Here is a 20878-nt window from a genome sequence, read left to right as displayed (position 1 = left end):
TGCAAAAGAACAAGTAATACGTTTATTCCATGCTGAAAAGAGAAGAAAGAAAACAACGTTTCGGCCGCGGTGCCTTCTTCTGGTGTGAGCATGTTATTATGCTGCTGAAGAGCAGTTCAAAAAATTTGTTAAAAACCTAAATGGCCACTCCTTTCCTCATTGTACAACATGACGATCGCATTTTAGGTGAAATTGTGAAACTGGGAGTAACGGTGTGTTTGTGTATTTGAATGAAGTAGTTATTTAGCGGTAAAACGGTGTATCACTTGCAGATCAACCTTATGTGCCTCAGAGTGGAAACAGTAACAGCCGTTCCGTATCTCTTCTGTCCCTTATGGGTACCCGTAGATAGCTGTCTTCCTGTTTCCCTGTTCTGTGGTGGTTGTGCTATCCAGGCAGAAATACCGGGTGGGCACCAATCTTTGGCATCCATGGAGCAGATTAATAACATCCAGGTCGTTCCGTGCACCAGCTCCAATTACCTGAAACCGTTCAGGGTGAATTATAGCCAGGTGAGTCAGTGCAGCTCACTCGTTGTGCATGATCATCTGTGTGCAGTGGGTGCTCCCCTTACCGGACTGTGTCGTTTGTCCCATTCATTTCTGCCACAGGCCATTCCCTGTTTTACAATGACACTGCTATTATTATATCGATATTGAGAATAATACACTAGCTGATAATGGTTATCTGTTTGCGCGCGTGTGGGATTTTGTGCACATTATGTGAATGAAGGAACGTTTGCAGGAGAATAAATTCAACGATAGAAGCGGAAGGTTAGCTTCAGCTTCTGTCATTACGGTCGGATTCGAGGATCATTCGACACAGTGTCTTGCAGCGGGCATCGCCTGGAAGAGTACCTTCTTCGTGATCTGGACAAAAGTCGTGCAGTTCCAGCTTTCCACATCTCCTTGATTGTCTGGAAATGGAGGTCATCTCCCTAAAACACGAACGTACTTTGCGATCTCGCGTTTCGCCCAGCTCGTCACGACATTACTGTACATTTGTTTAATTGGTAAATGGAATGCAAAGCTCTGTCAACGATATGCCTAAAGCCCTACAGCGATAAATCAGACGGTTAAGTGGTTATGCCGACCCATACATGTTGAACAATAAGTGCTCTTAACCAGCATCAGTCAAAACCTTAGGACAGCCTCTAAATGAAAGGATGATCATATTTCAAATGCAGTACCAGCTCGGCATGATCTCATTTTTATATTCCTCGATGCCATTTGCTCTGATCATTTGTCAATGTTCTGGCTCTTGCCGTGTCTACATCTGTCTTTTAAGGGGAGATGTTATCCCTGTTCTAAATTCTGCTGCCCCCCTAAAGTGAGCTATAGAAATAGCCTCCCCCCTCTGCAAGGCCAAATCCATGATGCCGGTAAGAGTTGTGGATCAACTGGGCATTGGAATGAAACTTTTCCAGAAAGACTTTCAACGGAGAAATTCCAGCTCTGTATAATTGCCACTTGGCAACTGACTTACACGATTCTGGTGTTGTGACCCTTGAACAGGCAAGTGAAATGATGTCCTAGAATAAGATCTGATTGTTCCTTTGTCACAATGCATTAAGTTGGTGTGCCGCCTCAAAGATAAAAGTATCCTTGTGAACTTAAAAACACCTTACATACTCTACATGCATAATCAACGGCCAATATAGGTCTCCTGAAAGCTACTGGATAATTGTGTGCTGTAACGTCTCAGTGTAGAGTCAGAGCTCAGCACACACAGATGCCCCCGATTCTCTAAAACAATATCATGACGCTTTGTTTCTCTCTGAATCTGTTTAGCTATTCCAGTCGTCCCATGCAATGGTGTTTTCTAGTAAAACAGTTGTTTTCTTTGGATGCCTTCGTAATGAGCTCTTATTTATTTTTCTTTTCTGGGGCACCTGTTTGTGTTTCCTTTCAATTGTTTTTGACGTCCGCGCCACAGTGCTGACATTCTTGCGTGGTTGTCAGACTTCCGCGCATTGAAGTCTCGAGCCCAGCACATTGCAGCCATTGTACTTTCAAGTCCTCTGGTCTTCCAGGCGAGTCGTCACCCTTGTTGGCTGAACGTATCCGCCGCGTTCACTTCGCTTCAGTTCAATTCAGGAACCAGGTGACATCCCTGATCGAATTGGACTGGCTGTCGGCCCGGGTCTTCCATGCAGTTGCGAGCGTGGTCTTCGTGGTCACGCGGTCTTGCTCATTGGGTCAGGTCTGAATCCAGACTTTTAAGTGGTAGTGTGGTGCAGAGGAGTGACATCGTGAGCACATTGTAGAGCAGTCATACAGTATGCTGCTCCACTTGTGTCAGCTATTTGCTGCTGGCCCTGGTGAGCCATAGCCCCTGTACAGAACTTTACTTCCTCTGCGGCCAGAGACCTGGAAGAGGTAGTGATTCTGACCATTTAGACTAATGCTGGACCGCTTAGGCCAGTTAAAGCGCTCTTAACTGAGCTGCCATTCAAAACAACAACAACAACAACAACAACAACAACAACAACAACAACAACAACAACAACAACAACAACAACAACAACAACAACAACAACAACAACAACAACAACAACAACAACAACAACAACAACAACAACAGAATTTAAACTCTTCGGAATGCAGTGTCAGGATTGGTGGTCTGTAGAGCAAGAGCGATGATTTAAAATGAACATGCGAGTGTCCTTACGCTGAATTCCGTAGGTGTTTATTCAAGGATTTGTACTGCTGCCTTGGAATCTGGGAGTGGGTGTGTGTGGTGACAGTGGTTGAATGGCTTTGTGGATTGCGCCCAGTGTGTACCCAGGCTCTTTTGATGTGTCTGTTTAAGCTGGAGCTGCAGGATTGAGTCACTCACACCCACGTAGTCAGAGCTGCTCTGTCTGAGATGGCGCTTTGTCTCCTGAACTGGAGGCACCCAGGTGCCTCTCAGTGACTCCTTCACCTGGGAAATGCAGATCAGGTTCTGGTCCTCCATCCTTTGGCTGAGTAAAACCCGATTAGTGTCCTTTCCTGTCAAAGCAGTGGCTCCGAGCTGACACCCGGACTAAGCTCTAAATCAGGGATTCTCAGTCCTTGTCTTAAAGAGGACGTCTTCTTCTGCTTTTTGTTGCATCTGAATCTCTATTCCTTGACCATTTGTGAACAGTTTTCTAAATTAGTCATTTTGTTTTCTTGGTTTCAGAAATATCCTGCAGTATTTTTTTCAAAGTAGTTCATAAACTGAACTCTGCTTAGTCTCTCCTCAGCTCATGTAATGAGCTGTTGTCCTGTACAACACTTACCTAGTTATTGATGCACAGCCAGCTGGAAATTAATATTGTGTTAATACCTTCTCAGTAGAAACTCTGCTCATTCTGTATGTTTTCATTAACGTAAAGTCAAGATACGTGATACTGAAGCTGAAATTGGTTAAATAAAGCAAATTGTACTAATAAGGTCTTAATAAGCTTCAATAGAACATTTACAGAGGGCGGGGTCATTTGTCCTTCTCAGGCTTTTAGTAGCTAATTGAACAGAAGCTCCCACCCAGCTCTTCCTTGAGCACAAGACAGAGAGTATTGGCTTCAGCACTGAGGCTGGGTTAGCTTGTTCCAGACTACCGCCTACCTTCATGTAAAGAACTGTTTATCAGTTTGAATTGCCCTTCTTCCCAGTTTCCACCTGTGTCCTCTGGTTTGGGTCCTCAGTCCTGGACTGAGAAGACTGGTAACATCCATTTCTCTGTCTTAGCCTGAACTTTTAGGATATTAATTTGAACACTGGAATGTATTTGGTCTTTGGTCTTTCTTCTCTGGACTGACTGTGCATTTCACAATTTTAACATAAGACACCTTGATAAACATTCACCATTCATAAGCTTTGTATATTCCAGCATTCTCGTATCTTTTTTTATTGCTTCACCAGAGTTTAGATCATGAAAATGATGCACATCTGTATAAGTATCTAAGTCATTCTCTCATGTAGCCCCTGGGATTGGATATCTATAGTTTTTATTTTTCTTACTTGCTTCCAGTACCGTGCTCTTGTCTGTCTTCTGCCAGGTGTTAACCATCTCCTGAATGTGGCCTAAATCTTTTCTGGAATTAAGATCTGGTGTCTGAACATAAGCAGAGTTTAGCTCTGAGAATCTTGTATTCATACAAATAAGGTGTGATGTCAGCTTACGCTGAACTGATACTATTTTTTATTATTGTTATTGCTTGAGCAGTGATATTAATGTCCGGTTTTGAAATTGATGTACTATCACGCAGTAAAGACAGTCTGTCAGAAAGACTGGTATGATACTTTCATGGTATAATGTGTTGTTGCGGTCAGATAATTCGGGAAACAATTTCATTTTTGCTGTATAGACCGATATTTGAGGAGTATGCTGTTTTTTTTTAATTCAGTGAATAATTTTGCATTGCAAAGCTATAGTTACTGACCTTAGAGCGAGCAATAGCACCATAACATACCCTCATGAAAGTAGACAGGTGAAGATGGAATTGCTGAATTAGCTGCTATGCGAATTTGACATAATAGTCCCCATTACATGTAAAGCGCTTTGAGTGGAGTGTCCAGAAAAGTGCTATATAAGTGTAAGCAATTATTATTATTATTATTATAATGTTTAGTTAATTTCCAGTCATTTTATACAGTATTGGGAATTAAAATAATAATAATAAAAATAATTATAATAATTGCTTACACTTATATAGCGCTTTTCTGGACACTCCACTCAAAGCGCTTTACAGGTAATGGGGACTCCCCTCCACCACCACCAGTGTGCAGCATCCACCTGGATGATGCGACGGCAGCCATAGTGCGCCAGAACGCTCACCACACATCAGCTATCAGTGGGGAGGAGAGCAGAGTAATGAAGCCAATTCATAGAGGGGGATTATTAGGATTTCCACTTCGCCCTGTGGTCTTCTTCTGCTGACTGAATGAATGGTTATGGACAATAAGTGAACTTTAAGAGAAGTTTAAGAGACCAGTGTAGGGACTGTCTCTAAAGGAATAACATCAGCCCAGTCAAGAAGACCTACCCTGCCAAACAGCCAGAAGAATGATGTCTCTTGTGCCGTTGTTACTGCAGACAGGCAGTGATAGTCATTACGAGGAGTCGTGATGCCTGCGTTCATTTTCCGAAGGTGAATTTAAAAGCCCGCTCCTTGTTCATGACAAATCAAAAAATGTACATACATATGTGACATATCTGTTGAAAAAAAAAATGTTGTTGTGACATTTAGCTTAGGGCTGATAGACGTGCAACAATAAATGTCACCAGAGTCTCAGTGTATAAAATATTCAAGTCTATTGTTGCTCACTGGAACTATAAAGGAAGTAAGTGCTGTTGCTTTGATGGTTTGCCTTAAATACATTCTGGAACTGGAACATTCATTTACACTGACTTCATACCTCAGTGACAGCTGCACTGACCTGTTCAACGCCTAACCTTGTTACTTGAACAATTGCTTTATAAATAGGCTGTGATATAAGGCTGCAGAGATTTTTTGGGGACAGTCTGGCTTGTCAAAACTGCATGGCGATAGGTCTCTTTTATCACTATTGCAGCTAGTCACATAGAATAAAGATTTACAAGGATCATTATGGTTTGTCTGGAATTCCCCCCTTTTTAAAGGGATTATTCTGATAGAATGCATTTGTATCTTGTATCCTTTGATGAGAGATTTGGAGCTCTGTTGTCATTGACAACTAACTGAAGGCACCATATGGACGAGCCAGCAAGGTCTGCTACCCAGAATCCTGTGCAACGGCAGACAGGAGCTATTGGGACATGAGAATGTGATGTTGACCACTGTAGAAAGCAGTAGGGTTTTACAGGATAAACACACGTGCTATATTGGATTTCTGTGTACATTTTGGAAACAATTTGCAGCAAATTGTAAGGAGTGCTCCTGAAGATCTTATCAAATAACAGAAACAAATGGAGGTTAAAACATTTATAATCTTTGTTTACAGTAAGCAAGGATGAAGAGATTCCCCAGCAGGCAGCAGGAGGCTCAGCATCCTAATCTTTTGGATCTGGGGACCTCATGAAAGAGCATTGACACAGAATTGTTGAGGGAAATAGAGGTTCTAAGATGGGGGTATTTGTGGGAGGGCTTGCTGTCCAGTTGAGGTAGTTTGTAATGCATCTTCTGCTAGGCCTCTGAATGTCTTCTCTTCCGAGTGAGGCCTGTCCTGTTAGAATTCTAGAATATTTTCAGAATCTGTTCTCATCTCATCTCACTTTTCCCTTTCTGGTGCTTGTCTTTCTGATCTCCTGGGAAGTGATTAGAAGGATGCTGGAGTGCAGAGCTGGCATGGCGCCTGTCTTGCGTCCTGAGATGGGCTCACCCAGTAATCGCGCGGCTCCTCATGTCAGGCCCGCCCCCGCCATCGTCCTGTCACCCGTCCGCCGGCGTGCATGTCTGAAATTCCCCGCGTTCCCAGCCAGTTTCACTTTCCTGGAAAAATGCTGTCCGTAGCAAGTTTGTACAGAACCCGCTGGCGGTCTAGTGCCCTAGGCGTTTAGTGGGAAGTCTTTAATTCATTCAGATTTTAGTAAGAAGACAGTGATCTCTCACTGCTAAACAGTAGCATTCAGCCTTTGGGTTGACGGTGTCTGTATCCTTGTGTTTTTAGGCACATTTTATTCTGTTTCAACTTTTCCACTGTGTTGAACTGTGGTGTCCAACTTGTGTGAGCATTAGAGAAGGGTGATGATTTTAATGTAACTTTTGGATAGAAGCATTTCATGCCCTGTAGCAACACCGGGGTGAAGCGCTGGCTCTGTGGCTCAGGACCTGCGCCTGTGGCTGGAAGGTTGCCGGTTCGTATCCTGCGGCCGGCAGAGGAATCCTACTCCGTGGGGCCCCTGAGCAAGGCCCTTCACCCCAGCTGCTCCAGGGGCGCTGTACAATGGCTGACCCTGTGCTCTGACCCCCAGCTTCTCTCCCTGTTTGTGTGTCTCATCGAGAGCAAGCTGGGGTACGCGAAAAGACAAATTCCTAATACAAGAAATTGTTTATGGCTGATAAAGTCTTCTTACCCTATAAATGTGCTGTTTTCCTAAGGTGATAAAAGTTCTTATTTGGTCAATCTCGATGGATGGTGTGGGGTTTGGTTCTCTTCCCCCCCTTGTTTCAGTTCTTAAAGTTAATTTTGTTTGTTTACAGTAAATTCGAAAAAGTTTCTTTTTTTACCCCTCAAGTCACCGGAAGAGATGCAGGAGTAAAAGCAACTGCATGCCCAGCAAAAAACAAACAAACAAGCAAACAAACAACAAACCACAAAGTTTGTGTTCAAACAGCTGAAACATCAGACCGAAAGCCAGAGATTTGTGGATCAAGACGTAATTGATTAGCCGATGCATGAGATGAGCTCGGCTCGGCCAGATCCTTGGAGCTGCTCATGCAGAGCCGCGGCCATTCAGAGATCTCGCCCCAGCAGCTGGGCAGGACATGGCCGGCTGCTCCGGGTGACAGGCTGCTGGATTAGGGGCGATATCAAAGGCCGGGGGGGGAGATTAGGGGACAAGCGAGTGGCTGACAGCAGTTTGCGGCAGTGGAGAACAGATGAGGGACAATGGGAGCCGGGAGACCAGAGAGGATCAGGGGTGAGGAGGCCATGGGAAACGTGTGGCAGGCATCGCCGCCGCACCAGCCCGCTGATCCCGTTGAATAGCACAGGAAATGGGATTTGCTCGGACAGATGTGATGAGGGGTGATGAATACATTAGAGCCGAATGAGGGAGACGAGCACAAAGGTGAGAGTAAGCGCGCTTCCCATGGAATCGCGAAACTCCGTCTTATAATTGACGCAGGGGGATGTGCAACAGTTCATTCTCCAGAGGCCACACAGTCCAGCAGTGGGTGAGTGCAGGTGGCACAGGGTCCACTGGACAGGCGGAAGGTCTTTGCCTGAAACGTCCCTCCCTGTGTTTTTTTTTCTTCCTTTATTTTCACTCGGTCAGTGACGTCTTTACCCCGACCGTACTGGTATTGCGAAAAACGAATACACAGAGGAAGACAGAAAAGTGTCAGGTTTTGTTTCATCTGGGCCCTGTTGTGTGCGCTGGGTTGCGTGGGCGTCGGAGAGGCAGGTGGGCAGTGTGGTCATGGGAAGGCCTCTGAGCTGCCCCCAGATCGGCTCGGGGGCTGGGCCCTGGCATCTGGAGGCCAAGACTTTGAGGCGCGCCCCCTGAGTGTGAAAGAGAGGCCTGTGGGACGCCCAGCTTGATTGGGCTGTCGCCTCCTGTGTAGGGGATCCCCTCTGTTCTGAGCGAGAGGCAGAGCAGTGCTGAGAGTACTGTTACCCACAATGCTAGTGCTCATCTGTCTGCCATCCGTCTGTATGAATGTGACTTTCTGTGTACCTGTGTGCCAGTTTTTCCGCTCACCCTTCAGTTCGCTGAGGGACAGAGGCTGGATGGTGGCGTTGCTGAGAGGGTTAAGGAAATCTGCGCTCTGTAAAAGGGCGACCACATTAACAATTTGGTTTATCAAACATCGCAGACCACCTAAGGTCCTGATTAAATCTTTCTTGCCTCACCCCGGTTTTGTTATTTGCTCATGAGGTCAGTTTCTGGGAGGGGGACAGAACAGTGCTAAATATTTTCCCACTGTAGGTGGTGACACAGCTCCTTTGTTTCAGCTGGCCATTCTTTTTTTTATTGTGTTTGTGTCCTGCGCTATCGTTTCCTTGTGAGATTGTGAATTGTTGAGAGGAACAATGATATACAATTAGTGTTCAAGAGACTCATAAATCATCTTAATACGTTGTGTAAGGAGTAAGGTAGATGTTGGCCTTTTTTTAGTTTACAGTCAGAAAAGCGTGTTTGTCATCTAAGCGTAAAAGGCAAGGAAACTTCCAGAGTGCAGCGATGAAGCTGGTTTTCTCTTGGTATGTTTCTTCCCCAGGGAGCTTGACTAGGCATGACTGTACTGCCGATTTACTAGCTGATTAGGCAGGTTTGTGTTGAGCGCTAGGTTGTCTTCACAGCTAGAGGAACGTGGGGACAGTTCAGGAAATTGGCTTGATCACAGAATTTGTGAGCTGGAAACAGTGCCTCATCAGTGTCTGGTGCCCCCTGATTAATGACCAGGGATGGGGGTGGAGGGGGGAATTCGGAGAGCGGCACGCCAGGGTCTCTCTGGGAAACGCACCTGTGAGACCGCCGAGAGAGCAGGGCGCGACACAAAGACAGCGCCAGGAGACAAAGAGCTCCATCGCCCCCTGCCCTGGCCCTTTCATCTCTGGTGTTTTGCGAAGCAGCACGTGAGGAAAACAAAAAGACCCTTTTATCTAAACAAGTCAGCTATTCTTCGGAGGGGCCCCTCCCCCTCAGCGCGCTTGCACGCCCGCGCAGACCCAGGGAGACGCACCAACGCCCGCTGGCACGCTTGCAGAGTGCCAACATCCCCAGTTTTTCACTCGGATGAATCCAGTGGGTATTGGAGTTTTTGTTGCACCCATGAAGGTGTTCTGATGGCTGGTTGTGTGTGCATGTTTCTTTTTTCCATGAAGGTTTCTTCTTAGACTCGGGCAGGGGACGAGGCGGAGTGGGGGGGCGGGACTTATTTTTGTGGAAACAGGCTTGTTTTCAGTCAACACGAAATCTGCTCCAGAGCAGCAGGAGAATTCCAGCAGGTGAAAGCGGAGGCTGTGTTTATTCCATACCACACCGTTCCCAACACAGACGGTCTCTGCCGGTCTCGGTACAGCTGGATCAGACCTGGCTGCGGTGCAGTAATCAAAGCCAGCTATTGGTCAGCTGCCCGCACTGAGCACATGTGCAGGTCTGTGTCTGTATGTGGCACAAATCCAGCGTGGTACACTGTCGGTTTATCGCACGTATCAACCCATAAATATTCTAAAGGAAGACGCCTGTCTGGTTTTGTAGGGGCACCAGTGTTAGAGGGCAGAGTTCATGCAGACTGATCTAAAGTTTTCTGTTTAGATAAAGATAGATGTCCTTCCGAATCAAAGGCTTCCAGTGTGTAGACTCAAAGCCTGGGAAGGATATGAGTTAGCATCAATTTCCTGTTCTATTTCAGGTTCACGGTCTGAGTTAAAGTAAGGTGGAAGGAAATGTGTTCACCCCCTTCTGTCCTTTTGAAGAAATAAATGCAATGCAGTAAGTTGCTGATCATACACCGCAGATCTTTCATTCTAAATCACAGCGTCTCTTGACTTCAAAGCTAGCACACAGGTCAGATGGCTGTTTCTCAGGCCCTTCTCAGTAATTGAATTGTAGAAAGTTCAATATTTGAAGCACACATGTTGCACACCTCTCAGTGAAGATCGGAATACAGAAAAAATGCAGAGTGTTCAAAAGTGTCAAACACAGCATAGAGTAAGCATTCTTTAATTAGGTTTTTGAATAGTTTTTGGAGTTTCAGATGAGCTGTTTTTGAAAACATTGCTCCAGGTGAACAGACTCGTCTGAGAGTGCCAGTGGGGCTGAATGCTGGGAAAAACTCCTGTCCTTGTTCCTGAAGTGTGCGCAAAGACTCACTCGAAGCAGTGGCTGTGTGTCATGGTCTCAGGCACACTTCACCATCTCTAGAGAGTTTCGCTGTCCTTACAGTAGTGTTTCTATTAAAAAGGAGTGATTTAATCCCCAGCAATTTAGTAGCACGTGGTGGGAATTATTGACTGTGATTGTAAATGACAGCGGGACACAAAGTCCATTTTCACAGCTGCTGAGGGCAAGTAATAAACTGTGCAGCAGATCGCAGATGATAATTAGACTTTAAGCACCTCGGAACAAGATCTTCTTTTTTTTCCTCCCACTCTGAGGTCTTTATCGCACTGAAGGCTTGGAGAGCACATTAACTTCGAGGTCCTGCCCCTGGTAATCAGTATAGTAATCTGTGTAGGCCACGATTCCCAGTGTCCCAGCAGGCTATTCACTCTGACCCAGCGAGTGGCCTTGCTAATGAGAGATCCTGCCATCTGTGGACATTTCTGGGGTTCAAGCTGCCTTGAAAACGAATCCTCTAGGGGAAAAGGGCCAATGAATTGCATTCAAACACGCTGCCTTTGTCATTGAAATTATGTAATGAAAAAATATTGGGTCGCTTTCTTGCTAGGCTTTTCAATCCCTTTTCTGTTCACCGCCTTACACACACACACAACAGTATATTTATTTGTTGTCAGCCACTGCTGACAAGGGAGTTCGAAAATGTTAATGCTGACTCGTTAATATCGTTGAATTTTCAGTTGAGAGAGACTGGGAGAGGAGTGTTTTTTTATTATTTTTAAAAAATCATAGATAGCCGTCAAAGCTTCCAGATTTTCTTGTTGTTTTGTTTGGTTCTGCATTTAGAGCAGTTTGGTTGGCTCAAGCGTTGGCCCAGCACCATGCCAGTAGAGGAAATGTCTTTCAGTGAAAGCAAATGAGCAGGAGAGGACAGGAAATCGTATGAGGTGAATGACACACGAGTATAAAAAGCTCTTTGTCTTTTCATTGCTTGTAGGTTCCTTTGAAATATTGAATTAGAGGTGCACAGGCCGCTGCCGGCTATTCTTGGCTGCTTTCTGAGTGTTTACTTTAAGCACATCGGTTTCTGAAATCTCTTACCCAAGCACTCAAGTCTAAAGGAGTAAGCTATTGAAAGTGAAATGCATTGGAGAGACCTTTATTTTTGTACACATTGTGTCATCAATGGGCGGCACAGTGGTTGGCACTGCTGCCTCGGAAAGCTGGGGCCCTGGATTCAGTTCCTTGGGGTGCTGTGCGCCCCCCAGTTTTCCACCAGATGCTGCTCTTGCTTGCAGTAGTCCAAAGACATACTGGTAGGTAACTGTCTTCTGGGAAACTTGGCCCTGGTACACGTGTGTGTGTGTGTGTGTGTGTGTGTGTGTGTGTGTGTGTGTCCTGCCTCGCGCCCATTGTTTGCCAGATTAGCCTCCAGCTCCCCCATAGCCCTGTACTGGGAAAAGAAAATGTATAGACGGATGATCAATACTTTGAGAAGTTTTGCATTGGAAGGTTGACAATTAATGTTAGGTTATTTTCAGACTGGGGCCATTTTCAGATGTCACAGCTTGGTTTCACTAGTAACATATGTTTCACACTTTCCTCAGCGAGTTCACTAGGCTTGGATTGGGCTGTTTTCTTGGCTGACCTCCTTTGTTTTTAGCGGACAGTGTAGGTTGCTTGTGTTCACGCTGCACCAATCAAGTGAACTTGATTTGTTTTAGACCATTGACTGCCTTGTTAGGGCAGTAGGTAACATGATGCTCCAAACGTGAAGGTTAAGATTTCAAGCCTTATGTAGGCCAAAATGAGAATTTTGGGCCTTTGTGTCACTTAATTGTTAGGAATCGGAATTTGGGACTGGAGAGTCATAGATTCGAATACTGGTTGGGATGCTGCTGTTGTACCACTGAGTCAAGATTGAGGCACTTGCCTCAGATTGGTCTGAAATGCCCTGCTACATAAATGGGTCTATAGATCATCATTAGAAGTGAGATTTATTTTTTGACTAGCAAAAAAAATTTACAAGTTATAAAGTTATAAATATTTTTGTCACATTACAGTAGGTACTTTGTTAAATTAGTCACAATGTTTTTCTTGTCTTAGCAGTCTTTTTCAGGCACCATCTCAGTGTTAGTGTTTCACGATATTTCTAAAACGATGTCCATCTTGTCTCCTGCCTGTTTTGTTTCCATATTTGCGGAAATGCCAAGCGAACTGTGTTCCAGAGCCGTTATCACAAACTTCATGTTCTGTTTGCAGACGAACTCAGTCCCTCGATTTTGTTCACATTTGGTTTTCTAAAGGGAACTGTACCCAGTCCTTTTGCCAGATGCACTGAGACAACCTCTTCTTGTGATCGGTTGAAAGTTTGGCTTGTTTGAAAGTTTTTGACGGGTGCTTGAAAGTTATTATTCGTGTTGTAGGGTTGCAAGGAGTCACAGCGCAGTCCAGTGCAGGTTTGAGATGAGTTTAATTGTAATGAAAATGGCCACTTCCAGAGAACACTGAAGGAGACACACATGAGGTGTATTTCCCACAGAGCCCCGAATTGCAAAAGTTTTACAGACGTTTTTATAGTCCCAGTCCAGTTATTTTATTACCATGAATGGGGGTTAAAGAGTCCACATTCTAATGGTCCAATGCCTATTCCATGTTTGTTCAACATTTTCCCTAGCCAGGTCAGGAGACCAGGTCAATGACCTCAGGCCAGAACCAGACATCTACAATGTTGTTCTCTAAACGAACCGATCCACACCGATACGAAACAGTGCAGTAGAGTCTCCAGTGCGAACGAGCTTCTTGTGTAGTAGGAGCTTGGTTATCTTCAGGGAAGACCTTTCATCTTGGGTATCATCCCTGTGATCTTTCCCATTCTCCTTTAGCTGATGGTGTTGGATTTGAAATGTAGGTGTACAAAAGCTTCTGGGTTGCAGTGCACTCTTCAGTCTTTACTGCGTCTCTGCATGGCCCAACACAACAGTGAAAACGACTCTACCACTAAGAACGTCTGGTCAGTGACTGCTTAGTTCTGGAATGTTTGCTCTTCTTTCCAGCAAAGACATGTCTTTTCATTGCATCTGTGCCAGGTTACTGGCATGCGTTTCTTAAGCCACCTGCTGCAAAGCAGTGTGGCAGGACTGGAATGCTGGTGGGCGAAAATGAAGAGGGTGTGTGTGTCCTGAAGTCCATCACCTAGCAGGTGTTCAGACCACACATCCTCCCGTGTGTGTGTGTGTGTGTGTTGGGCTGAGGGCTGCTTCTGATGTGTGGCCATCTGGCTGTTTAACGAGAATGTGAAATAGAAATTGTTTTACAGCTCCCACACTAATGAATTGGGCAACCTGTTTTCTTAATTAATTTGGCTGTTCTGGCCAGAGCCTTCTGGAAAATGTTAATTAAAAAGTAGATATCGGGCCTCCTGACTGATTCGATCATAGGCGCCATGGCTTCAGGATTCAGCCACGCACAAGGGAGGGGTCAGCCCACGCTCCCTCATTCTGCCCTGTGTGTGGGTGCAGGGTTTGGAGCTGCGAGCTAAGATGTGAAAATGCACAACTGGTGATCCCAAACCAGGTACAGTTCTATGTTTATACATAAAAATATTTCCCACCCAGAAGAAAGACAGGGTTATGAAGAGAACATGTTAAACGAGCTGTTGAGCTGCGTCGACTGGATTCTACGAAAGGATTTGGATACTGAAGTTCCGTCCAGTTCCAGCTGTACACCCCTGCTACCTGAAACAGCTTGAACATGCTTTCACTGTTTCACATGCGATCTGGTTACTCTTTACATTCTCAGGGGAAAGTAGACCCTCAGACTTCCACCTCAAAAGCATGTCCCACTTATTGAGCTCATCAGTGCCTTGGCTGGGAGAATTATAATCTCCAGGCTCTTATTGTAGCCCTGTAGAGCAAGATGTCTGTGCAAAGTAATCTTCCCGGAGTGGCCTGAGATGTTTGTTTTGTTTTTGGTCTTTGCTTCTCAAGTTTAGGCACAGTTGCTTATGCCTCATGCAGATCTCTGTTTCAAGACTACAGGCCAGTATTGCTGGAAAAGCTCTAGCTCAGTAGTAGCACCCTGGATGTCTGAGAAATGGAGAGAAATGTAGGGTTCGTGTTTGATAGTGGTAAAGAAGATGAACGAGTTTCCTTCAGTTTTTACAAAACTTTTGACTTCTAGCTCTGCGGAGCTAAAGTCTCAGAATTGCACATGAAATCAGTGCGACTGCTCTCTTCAGGTGACACCCTGGGGAGATCTGAAACAGAAGACCTATTCCCACCCTTGTCTAAATACCTGCCTACAGCCTGACATGACCACCTACACAACCCCCCCCCTCAACAAGCACCACCCACCTCCACAAATATGCACACAGGCATGCACTTGTAATGATATCACACCCACTAAACCAGAACTGTAACATTAATCTCACACCTACACAAACTGTACATGAAGTTTACCCGCTCCATAGGGGAACATAGAGGAGCAAGGATTCACTCGAAGCTTGTGAATGGGCTTTATGAAACTATGAAGTATCATTTGCTAATTCTTTCTTAGGAGAAACGTTTTGGCACCCGAATGAGTTTTTTTTTACTAGTCTACTGGTTGGGGCCCATGGTGCAGAGTCTTTTGCATTTTGATTTGCTTCCTTTCCATTTCTCTAATCTCATGGGCATGGAAAAGATGATTGTGCTTTCCCTGTAATTTTGAGGCAGGATGTTTGAGACTGTACTAATTTAAGTAGTTATGATGTACATAAAACTAATTTGACACTGCCAGATCAAATGTGTATGGTGCTTATAGGACAGAACACCTGAAAGCACAATTTGCAGTGTACTTTGAGACACTGTGAAAACAGGTAATAGCTTGTTAGAACATCTCCTATACTACATACAAAGGCATTTGCTTTTTGTGTGCAACATACGGTATATGAGTATTTTGCCTTTCATGTTGCCGTGTAATATCTGGCTGTGATCTGTACCCTAGTTGAGTGCAGCGAATTGTGTGTTAGTTCATGTTTGCTCAACCACCTCCAGAGCCGTTAAGACAGAGACCTTTGGACACACAGCACAAAGATATGCCCTTAGGCTAGCAGTTTCAACACGCGTTTCCCTCCAGAATAACCACAGTCTGGAGCCAAAAGGCACAGGCAGCAGCTATCATGTAGATATAGCCAAAGGCAAACATGACCCTGAGCTCTTTTGCCAAGCTGCATTTGCTTCAGTTATATAATATGCAAAGCCCCTTCAGGAGTTTCAGTTTTCTCAATCGGTCTGAGAGGAGTATTAATTATTCATGGACAATAACAATACTATGAGAGCCTTGTCATTTATTGACCAATAAAGCAAGCTCATAGTGATGGATTTCAGTTAGACTGTTTGGTGAATGGCCCATGAGATCTGATTTTTAGAATGGGAACTAGCTTTTCTGGGAAGCACAACAAAGATGTTCTTTTTAGTTAATGTCATTTTATCTAGACAGCTTTATAGACTTCTGCATTATTTCAACAGGTCTATTGTAGGGTTCCCAGATAGCAAGCACCGTGTGTATTCCACAGCATTTAATCCTACTGTACCTTGTTCATCCTCTGCAAACCTCAGGGTGGTTCTTTATAAATAACATCAGGAATAACGTTTGGAAGCTTTCTTGAGATAATTCAGAGCGGTACAGCATAGGCACCTGGTTACTCATGAAACAAAATTAGTAACTTTTCTCAAAAATGATCATGAATAGTGCTTATAAGTTTAGATCCAGCCCTTGTCAGAGTCACAAGCTGCGGGTTTTGAATGTAATACATGTGACAGGCTAGTTTGCAGGCTGTGTTAAGACCTCACAGCTGTTCACTGGTAAAAGACTTTGTGATTTTTTTACTTTTCCCAGCTTTCTGTGCATCATGATCCCTGACATTTCATCAGTATCCCTCAGTGAGAAGCTTATTCTGCAGATCCAGGATCGAGTGTGTGGCACTTCAGGTGGCAAGGACTGTGTCACCTACAATCTTCAGAGGCCCAGAGTGTTGTAGGAAAGTCTTCATCAGAGGAGCAGGACACAGTCTTGTGAAGGTTCAGTTTTATTGAGCTCAATAAGTCCAACAACACATGCTGGGTCTGCCCCACAGAACAGACAAACTGTAAGGGTTTCCCAGTATATATACAGTCAGAAGAAAGTTTGTTTCATGATCTGAGTGCTTGTCCTGTTCTTCGATATGTAATTACTTCTTGTCCTACTCTGTCTTGCTCTAGGTTCTGTCCTTTGATGTGCAGCAGACATTGGTCTGCTTTGTCCAGTTTGTGGGTGTTGTATTTGTCTTTTATTATGTAGTGTTAAGTCACTGGGGCTGCTAAAGCATGTCAGCTTTATGGCATCTTAGCTAACCTTTGGTGAAGGCTACATATACAGACCCCGTCAACACCTCTCACAGTGTGCTGAAGTGGTGACATTGTGATGCTGGATAAGTGAGATACTGTATATACATGTCCCACTTCGAGAGTCACATGGACTTTTCATCTCTGATGCTTCCCTAAAGCATTACAATAATTGTGCCATGTTGTGGGAGGGTATTTTAAATAATTGAATGTTTAATTTATTTTTTCAGTTTTGGACTGAGTGGTTCCCAGAGCCCTGATCTGGCATGAAGCAGCTGAAGTCGTCTTTTCTTTGTCTGCGAGTGGAATGCGTGTTAAGTATTTACGGTGGTTGAATTCCAAACATTGAAGGGGAAGCTGTATCTGGCTGTGGAGTTGTGCAACTTCACTGGCACAGTGTCAGGAGTCCCCTTCTCTGATCAAATCTGACAGTTTTATTTAAAGCAATTTTTTAAAAAAATAGTATATGCTTGCCTTCTTGCATATTTAAAGATCCAATTTTAATGATAAAAAGCAATGTTACTAAGCAGCTGTGTGTGTGGCCTGTTGAAACTAGCTCGAGAGACACTATAAGTGTAGGAAAATGTTTGTTCACTTTTAGCAAAACCACAGGTATTCATATACCACAGGTATATGCAAATATGAACTCTTCAACAAGCAAGCACCAAGCTAACTGCAAGTGTGTATAATACTAGAAAACATTTCCTTGAACAGTACCTATGCTGACTTGTCAACCTGTACATTGAGAGACATGGATGGAAAAGGCTGTCTGGCAAAAAGCTGAAGATCCGCTCACACTTCCACCTGCTGCGTCCATTTTCTGACCCGAAACGGGAAGCTGGCGGGGTTTGAAGACAGCTTTTTCCTACTAGCATTCCAGTGATTGGGAAAGCTTTGATGAGAAACTCCAGGAAGTGCCTGGTAAGATATAGATCGCCAGGGGTGAAGGAGGAATCTACGCTAAGTTGTCCATTCCTCACAGCCAGCCAGAGCAGGAGAGAGCTGTCAAACGAGCAAAGCACAGAATGGAAACAAAAGATCTGGAGGAAATGAGGATAACTAGGCCTCTTCAAGCGCCTCAAGACTTGAGAATTCTCTCTTTTGCACGTTTCTAACATAACCTGCTGCTTTGTATCATCTTAAAGGGTATTTTAATGAAAGCACGCTACTGTAAGGTCCAGGCTTATATATGCAGGGGGCTTTGTGCATCGTGTGCATAGCTTGGTGGTGACCACTCTTCAGCAAATTCTTCCCTATAGAACCATGGGGCATGGGCTCTGTGTGACTGATGCAGTCATGGCTGTGTTAACATAACCATGATCCTCTGAGAAGATGTCTTGGTGGAGAGCAGTTACAATGGGGTGTGTTTGAACTGAAAGGGCTCCAGTTGCTGAATCCTTCATATTGTTCCTATCCAGTTTAATAGCATATAAAGCATAAGAAAGGTTACAAATGTGAAGAGCCCATTGGGCGCATCTTGCTCGTCTGGCTGCTAATAATGATCCAAGAGTTCGGCCCCTCTTAAGAGTCGGCATGCTTAAGAGGAGTCTAGATTCTTACAGTCCTGTGTAGAGAAGCACTTCCCTCTGATCCTGAATGTTCCTGAGCTCCTCCTCTGCTCCCTGTATTTTTGCTGATTTGGGAAAATCCATTATTTATGGGAAATGAAATGAATCTGTAACCCGTTAAGTAGGAACTCAAAACCTAGCCCCACAGGCAATTAATAAACTGTAAACAGTCCATCTTGACGTGATCTACCTGGTAAACAAGGTGTGAATTGAAAGTGTTTATAGTTTTGAGCAAATTCCAGAATAGGCACTTGCAGGTAGGGCGCTCCACTCTACGATGAGAAACAGTAGAGGGAAAATCTGCTTTGAATCTGAAAGTTGTTTTGTTTAAATGTTTGTGCATCTTTAGGCCGGCTAGCTCGAACACTGGATACACAAGCGCGGGGAAAGATCCGTGCTTCTTCCTTTATTCTTTAAGCAGACAATTCCTAATCCGCCGGACAATCCCTAATCCGCTGCTCTGAATGCAGGACTCTAGGCTGTTGGCAACTGATTACAATGCCATTAATAATTACCAGCTCTTTAGTTACTCATTACGTAAACGGAGAATACTATGTTATTGACAACAGTATTCCTAAGGCTGGACTCTGGTTTCAGCTCCATTCATTTAGTAAGCAACCAGGGAAATTGGAACCAGCATTGTGTGTTTCTTCTGCTGTTTTATTTTCATTACAGACCGATAAAAGTGGTATGACGGAATTTTGCTTTTGTTTGCAGTATCATGTATTTAAGCAGGTGCTACCCGGAAATGGCTGTCTGAGTCTATTTAAGTTACCTTAAGATACAGAGATATCGGGCAAAGTGCTATATGAGTACATATACATCCTTGAGTCAATACAATATTTTGTTTTCAGCATATCAATTCTTGTACCAGTCGATGTTTAACAAAATTTGCATTTTGTCACATTGTAAAAAGCAAATACATGCATTGAAGTTTTTTGTTAACAGCTCTAAACTCTAGATAAGATTTTAAAGAAATGTAATGATGTTCATTTATTGCCATATTTAGATCAAGCGCGTGCTGGAACTAAACCCGAGCTGGTATTTCTGTAGGTGGAGTTTGTGTGCTCCAGAGACACATTTTGCTTGGTTTTCACTTCTAAGTGGACGAATGGATTGTCAGCAATTGCTTGGCCTCAGTCTTTATAGGTTTTGTGCGGTAATTATTCACTTAATATAATTATCCATCCATTTTAAATTACAGCGTAGTCTAATACAGGGTTTACTTAAAACAGGGACAACTTAGAGATGCCAGTCGAACAATGGAAGGACACCAGAGCATCTTATTAACACCCACACAGCCTTGGGAAGAACAAGTTCAGAATTTAGAATTGAACCCCATGAATCAACATTTATGATGCAGCAACACCACCTGTGTCGCCTTCCTGCTGCCCCGTTGCTATTATCATTTTTATTTTTAATATCAGAAGCGTTTTATTGACGATTTTATTTTATTTCGAGATCTCAGAAAGTGGTAGGATTGCACACACAAAATACACACAGCAGCAGGGAAAAGAAAGCAGAGGAAAAAAGCACATCAAATAGCACAACCAAGAATAAAGCGAAGCTCGAAAACTGCAGGCAAGCGTGGTGCAGCCTATTGAGTTTCACAATGAGAAACAGCACCGCTGCAACATGAGCTGTTGAAGTGTCAGTGCACTCAGTGGCCAGTCCTACGACAAGAGGCATTTGTCGTAGAGGTGGGGTGGGCATTTACAGGGAAAATGACAGTGGAGGCTGTTCAACTGGCTGCTGCAGTAACTCCTATATTGCTATATTTCAATTGCATAAAAAATGTTACCCACCAAGTCTGCAGTTAATTGGCCAAACAAGCTTTCAGTATTGGGGGTTTGTAGGAAGAGAAAAGTTATCAGCAAGAGAACAAAATGGCGGTCAGGCAACCGTCTTGGTTTATGCTGGAGCCCCATTTCGACATATGTTAGTTATATGCGCACTGGAATGATGGCTGTCAAGTATAAGAAGAATAGGTCCAAACAGGTCCAAGGGTTGGTTTGTTTCAGAAGATTGCACAAAATGGCGGTCACGTCACCATCCCTGCTTTATGCAAGAATCCCGTTTGACAGTTTGCCAATAGCACTGTCAGCAGGCTGCAGCTCCGAAAGTTTGTCCACACCAACTCTTTATGAAGGAGAGCTGTACCTGGATGCGTTTCACTTTTGTGGTTATAGAAAGTCATGTCACAGCTTGTGAGGTTAAGTTGCTCCCAAGACTAGAGGCAGTCTGAGTTGTGAGAACAGAATGTTGGTCAAGCAAGAAACGTACCAGAGCCCTATTTCACTATGTGTTATCTGTATTGGCATTACAATAATAATACCTACTACATTTAGTGTTAAGTGTCCAAACAGTTTTTCGATAACAGCAGTTGTCATTAGAGGGTGAGCTATGCCAAGCAGGCTATGGCTTATGGTAGTCCTGTTTTTCACAGCTTTGATAGGAATCCTGCCAAAGTGCAAATATACACTTCAAAAT

At 44.1% G+C, this 20878-nt stretch overlaps 1 protein-coding gene across 1 annotated transcript in view; it reads left to right on the top strand.

Moving 5' to 3' along the window:
• Positions 1-326: 326 nt before the first annotated feature.
• Positions 327-20878, top strand: part of nudt14 (nudix (nucleoside diphosphate linked moiety X)-type motif 14) — a 35445-nt gene continuing 14893 nt past the window's right edge. Inside the window, exon 1 of the mRNA XM_006632190.3 lies at positions 327-512. Coding sequence (XP_006632253.1) covers positions 432-512 — 81 coding nt within the window. The 5' untranslated portion in view covers positions 327-431. The remainder of the gene's footprint in view (positions 513-20878) is intronic.

This window comes from Lepisosteus oculatus, chromosome 8 (assembly GCF_040954835.1).
Source record: "Lepisosteus oculatus isolate fLepOcu1 chromosome 8, fLepOcu1.hap2, whole genome shotgun sequence".
In the NCBI taxonomy this organism is placed as follows: domain Eukaryota; kingdom Metazoa; phylum Chordata; class Actinopteri; order Semionotiformes; family Lepisosteidae; genus Lepisosteus; species Lepisosteus oculatus.
The sequence above is the reverse complement of the archived record's forward strand: the minus strand, read 5'-3'. Positions and strand labels throughout refer to the sequence as shown.